This window comes from Fragaria vesca, linkage group LG6 (genome assembly GCF_000184155.1).
Source record: "Fragaria vesca subsp. vesca linkage group LG6, FraVesHawaii_1.0, whole genome shotgun sequence".
In the NCBI taxonomy this organism is placed as follows: Eukaryota; Viridiplantae; Streptophyta; class Magnoliopsida; order Rosales; family Rosaceae; genus Fragaria; species Fragaria vesca.
The window spans coordinates 30658359-30664690 of record NC_020496.1 but is presented as its reverse complement, the minus strand read 5'-3'; the positions used below and the strand labels follow the sequence as shown (position 1 = coordinate 30664690).

Sequence of the window (6332 nt, the reverse complement as noted above, 5' to 3'; positions counted from 1 at the left end):
AACCACATAACATATGAAAAAAGTAATCAGATATTAAACGAAATGAGCAAGGCACAGTAAAGACTAAAGATTTAAGATGTACAAGTTGGATATAATTGAGATTTTAAACAGTGTACAAGAGTTGGAAAAACCGCATTCTTACAATTCTTCTCCTGACTCATGTTCATTCTCTAAAGCCTCAGTCTCCAACAACATCATTGTTCCCTCATTCTACATTACAGATCCCTTGAATGAGGTTATAATCTCACAAACTGCGGTCTATGAAATGTCATCGACAAAAATGTATTTGGCAATGCACCCACATTGTCATTGTCAATCAAGCCATGGTTCTTAAATGATTAGCCAAGATTGAATCAAGAGAAAGATGCTGACTGGAGATGAAATTCCCTCGTCATTTTCTGACTTTGTAATTGAAACAAGAACTGCAAGGCAGTAATATCTGCTTTAGTAGATGGAAGCATCAAATCTTGGCTCATAAAAACAAACCTGGCTGTTGTATGACTGAAGAGCACAGCCTGCAATCCAAGACCACATCTTCTTATCCACGTCATAAAGAAGGCCCTTCCCTTGGTTCCAAGATGTGAAGCAAATCAAGTTATCCTGTCCAGAGCACTCAAATCTCTCAGCTGATAACCTTAACAAAGACCGAAAGTATTTTGGTGGCATCCTGCTGATCTCCACCCATATAAATTTGGAATGATCCAGTTCCCAAATTCTCATACTCTGAAGAGTACTATAAAGGCCGATTCTTCCCACTAGAAACAGACGCTTCTGGGTGCCAGCAACCAAATAACCATCCAATAACGACCGGGGGAACTTAGCTGGAATGTGTTCCCAGTAACCTGTGTCCAGCCGATACATCATCAGACCAAGTGGAGAAAGAGTTTCCAAATACAATCTTGAGTCACAATATGCCATCTTTGAGGAGCATAGATTAACTGCAGGCATTATCTGGTGAATTGACCAACTATTGAGTTTTGAATCATATACTTCAGTGGGCAAGGATTTGTCACCATAGATATCACTAGTGGCTATAACTTTAAACGAGCGATCCTTCCTGTCAACAACCATTATCAGCTGCCTTTGCTGATTATAATGCATACTTGGCAAAGTCCTCCAAGTTTGTGTTAGAGGGTTACACACTAAGGTTTTAAAAACTAAGCCATCAAGCCCAGAGAAGCAAACTAGACCAGCAGAAGAGCCAACCAACCAGAACGCCCACTGTGGTAAAAATGTGAATGGAATTCTGTACCATGTTTTTAGAGGCAAGCTGAACACTGAGCATTGCAGGGTCTGAGAATTCTTCCAAAATGTGAGTAGACAAGGCCCATGAGATGGCACTTGTGAGTGGAACTTAATAAAGCTTTTATCTTGCAGTATCGCATTCCACCGTTTACAAACACATCGGAGCCTGAATATCATAAATGGCGGAACCCTAGCTAATATCTCATTCAACAGGTCCTCAGGCAGCATTGCCCAAATATTATCCTCCATTTGAACATCAGGGTGAACCGCTTTACAAAATGTGGCAGCCGTTTCCTCATCAAGTCCTCTCGGCTTTGTCTTAACCACCTTTTGCCTAGAAGGGCTAGTGTTTCTTGACCTTACACAACCCAAAGGGCTTGTATTCCTCGACCCACTACCTCTAATAGGAGACACTTGCTTGGGGCACCTATCAACTTCACCAGAAAACCCATTTCCCATAGGTTTCACACTAGACACAGCAGACCCAGAAACAGAAGCTTCCCCAGCACCATCCATGGTTCTCCAAACCCTAAGACCCAGTCTCACTTCAATGGTTTTACCCTAATCCTCAATTCCCAACTCTCAATCCATGCTTCCCAACTCAAAAGATGAAACCTTTCCAGCATCAGATAAAAACCACATAATTCCTATACTCATAACTATAAGGATCATAGCATTAACACCAGCATTATAGTCCAGATATTCAACAAAGCAAAAAGCCTTAATCTTTCAGTCAGATCCAAACAAAATTCATAACCTTTTGTGAGATTGAAAGATTGGCACAAGGTAAAAGATAGAATTTTGTATCAATTACCAGAAGAAATTGAAGCCCTTCACTGCCCTGTGACCCTTTGGGGGATTCAAGAAGCTCCTATGTGGGTTTGCTTTAAGTTTTGTTGAAGCACAGATGATGAAGATTTCAGATTTGACATAGAAATGAGAGAAAACCTATGCCCAGCTTCAAAGACTGGTTCTTTAACATTTTGGGGTTTTGATTTACTTTGTCACTATTTGACAAAATGGACAAAAGCATCCATGGAAAATGTATCTGTTGTTTCAATCTGGTGCAGAATTAAACTTGTACAGTGTTGGTGCAGATGCTATCACATGAGGCCACCTGAGAGTATGGTATGTGTCAAAGAGTTGGATCATCTTTATTATGCAAAATAAACGGTGGGGATTTGATGGTGTATGTGTGATTTTGATGGTGGAGAATAGTAGATTATTCCAATTGGTAAATTAGCTATAGCTTTCTTTATATAGATTGTCGGGCTCCACTAAATTTCTGGTCTCTTGTTTACTTGAGTTCGGGTGGTTGTTGAAGCTTTCATCTACCGAATGTACCAAACCAGCACATTGTGTTCTTTTAAGTTCTTGGTTTTTTTTTTAAATTCTTAAAAATTAAGGAAAATATTACGCAACGATTATATGAATTCATGGATGAAAGTTAAAATGTATGTAAATTTTTATCGATAATCATATCAAAATAATGATAAGAAACATTCAAATCTATAGTATGCAATAAACCAACAACTCTTCATATATATAATTAATCTACCTATTATCAATTTGGGTCCGGTTCAAGAGCCATTGTTTTTTACATATTTTTTTACACTTTTTCATGGCTATCAGATTTTAAAATTTTCAACGGTCTAGATCACTTGATAATATGATGTCAAAAAAAAAATGTGATGTGGCAGGTAACATGGTGTTTTCTATTTTCATAACAAATTAGATTTTACTTTTCTTTATTAAAAAGAAAACCAAATCCAATTCTAACTTTTCAAAAATCAAAATCAGATCATACACAATAAAAAGAAATTTTTAAAAAAGAAGAAGAGGAAGAACGTAGAACATTTGAGTTGCTTGACACCCAACAACTTCCAAAAACATTCATCACCTTCCCATCGACGAGAAACTTTAAATACACACCCTTAATCTCTTAATACACACTCTTATTATTTTATGTTTCTATTGAGATTTTATAAGTAAAGCTAAATGACCAAAACAGACATATATTAATAAAAAAAATCGTGCTAAAAGTATTATTTTCAACATCTTCTACCCTAAACTGTCAAAAGCACATCATCTCCTCTAACCCTAACTCTTCTCCACAATTCATACGCATCATAAAACAAAACTCTTGTCTTACTATTCATCACATAAATTTTGACTGAGCTACCATAATCACATGAATTATCAAGACCTTGTTCAACAATCTTCAACTAAGGTATGTATTCTTCATCTTATTTATAAATTTGGGGGTTGTAGAATTTGAGCTAGAGGCTTTAAGGCTATGAATTAGTCGTTGCTCATGAGTTGAACGTCCTATCATGTTTGTCATCACATCGGTGCATATGGGATTAGAGTGGATATGTAAGGAACGTCTGAATTGTTATTAATTAGCATTGTGATAGAATGATGAGTTGAATGTATTCTTGAGTGGAACAGAACATATGCTCATAAATTTTTTGATAAGTATTCTCATGAGTTGTTAAGGTAGGTATGCTCATGAGATGAACATATATATATATATATATATATTAAACAATTATATTAAATAATGGAATATTTCATAAATTAAGGGTATTTTAGACAGTTTAGGATGTGTATTAAGTATAATACTGAAACGATAAACTTGATAGGTGGTGTATTAAATAAAGGGTGTGTATTAAAAGATTAGGGGTGTGTATTTAAAATTTCTCCCATCGACATATCCATTAGGAAGAAGAAAAAAAACATAGGCTCAATTTGGTATTGAAGTCTAAATAATCAGTTGTAAAAAATCACAGCTGTGAAAATAATGTATGGGTAAATTAATCCATTAAGCGTTTGGTAAATTAGCTTTTTCTAACTTTTTTTGATAGAAAAATGTAGAGTGGGATGTTTGGTAACCCATTGCAAAACTAGGGTAATTTTGCATAATGACCAGTATAGACACCAGTCCCATTAACCTTTGCTTTCATTCTCAGAAAACCTCTGCTTTATTCCCAGAACTTAGAACTTGATGCATGATAGATCCCATGTCAAATGAGCAATATTAGGACTTTATTACTACACTCATACAATCATACCAAACTACCCCAAATTCTTCAGCACAACAATGAATATGAACATCAAACGCATTAGAACTTAGCTGCAACTATGTCTAATGTAGAAAAATTTCCAGGCCCATCCATCGCCTTGTCTGCGAGACTCGGTATGAATTAACGTAGAGATATGAATTCGACCGGAAAACAAAAACCAAATAACAGAAATACAAATTACAAGATTTAGTAAAGAACTAAAGACCAAAATAGAAATTGAATCAAATTACATAAGCAAATAGGTGATGGTTGTGATACGATTGAAGAAAGATTTTATTAACTAAAGATAAACAGCCCCAAAATTAAACTATAAAAAGTTTGGAACTTGAAAAGTGAGGCTGTGAGGGGAAGAACGAAAAAGAAAAAAATTGAGTGGGGAATTAACCATATATAATATATAAGATTAGCCATGTGACTCTAAATCTCTGATACCCAGGATTACCCAGCAAAATTTCAGTCACCTTAAGTCCATGGAGAATGAAGAACAGTCGGAGAAGAAGAACACATGAGAAGAAAGATATATCTAGATGAAAGGGACATGATGTGTCATTTAGGAAATCCAATGAGGGTGTTTTAGGGATGTTGAGAAAGTAATTAAAGGAGCAGCTTCCCTCTTCGCATTCAGCAAACGGCGATAAAAAAAAGCATGTTAGCACCTGTTTTCTAATTTTGTGGTTTCGGGACGCAATGGGAAAAAAAAACGCTGAATTAAAAATTTACCAAACAGATAAAAATGTGATAACAGTGAAAAGAGCAGAAATTGGCCTTAAAATGCACAACCAAATGGGCCCATAGTAAAAAAAACACAATTTACAATTGAAATTTTTCAAAGTATCTAATAAGAAATTTTCCAAAGCATTTATCTAATACACTTGAAATCTAGATCTCATTAAATGTATATCAAATATCTAATGTAGTCTATTGAAATACGAACTTATATATGAACATTCTATGATGGTCAAATAAATTTTTTCCAGTATCCTTTGCGACACTTCCTTAGTTTCACTCACTGATTACTCCAATTCTTTAAAGAAACATAAACCCTACACAAATCCTTTGCGACCCTATCAATTTATATCTGTAATTTATATCACAAGTTCATAACTACTAATGCACAAAAAGAAACAACAATATCCCAAAGTTTCTGGAGTCTATTTTCATTATATTTTAGTTGCTTACAATATCTCAATGAGTATCTCAATATTCATGAACATGCATATGCAGGTGAATAGTTTGAGACAACAATGATGTGGATTTCAATGTGTTTACTGTTTGAGGCATACAATACTAGTATGAGACAACATTATATGGATTGGAATCACAAGGACAACCAACCACTATCAATTTCATTGTGTTTAGGCATACAATACTAGTGCAATGGGAGATAAGACTAGTGATTTTCATAGATCGTCTCTTGAATCATGATGTTTAACACATATTAACTTGATGACATTCACGCTTCCTTTTTTATTGTTCTTTAATGTGTATGTTAACTTTCAAACTAAATCATGTGTTGCGTCACATTGCAACACATCAAATAAAGAAATCTTGTTGTTTTATTCTAATGTATATAGTTATTTCTGTTTAGAATCTTTTGTCAAACACGGATCTAGCTTTCATCGTCTATGTATTGCTTAATCTTCATGTGCCTTGAGTATCAATTTAGTTGGACAAAATTTACAACTACATCTATAATGACATGGAACTCAATACGAAAGAGCATTAAAGACTTTTTTGTTACTAGTGCGACGGATATGTTTAGTTACTTCCAGTATGTTAGCATTTGCCAAACTTATTTATGTTTGAAAGAATAACGTGCATATGATTAGTTCAATAACATAAATGACCACTTTATATATATATATATATAGGGTCCAGTTTACAGGCCATCATATTTTACATAAAATTTGACACACCTTGTGAACCCTTAGATTCTAAAATGTTCAATGGCTCAGATTTATTGTTTAAATGATGTCAACATTACATGGAAATTACATGGCA

The 6332-nt window shown here is 34.7% G+C and overlaps 1 protein-coding gene across 1 annotated transcript; it reads right to left on the bottom strand.

Moving 5' to 3' along the window:
- Positions 1–312: 312 nt before the first annotated feature.
- Positions 313–2197, bottom strand: LOC101306544 (F-box/kelch-repeat protein At5g15710-like). Its single transcript, XM_004304138.1, has one exon. It carries the CDS (start codon positions 1759–1761, stop codon positions 445–447), a length of 1317 nt encoding a protein of 438 aa, XP_004304186.1. The 5' UTR covers positions 1762–2197; the 3' UTR covers positions 313–444.
- Positions 2198–6332: the final 4135 nt, after the last annotated feature.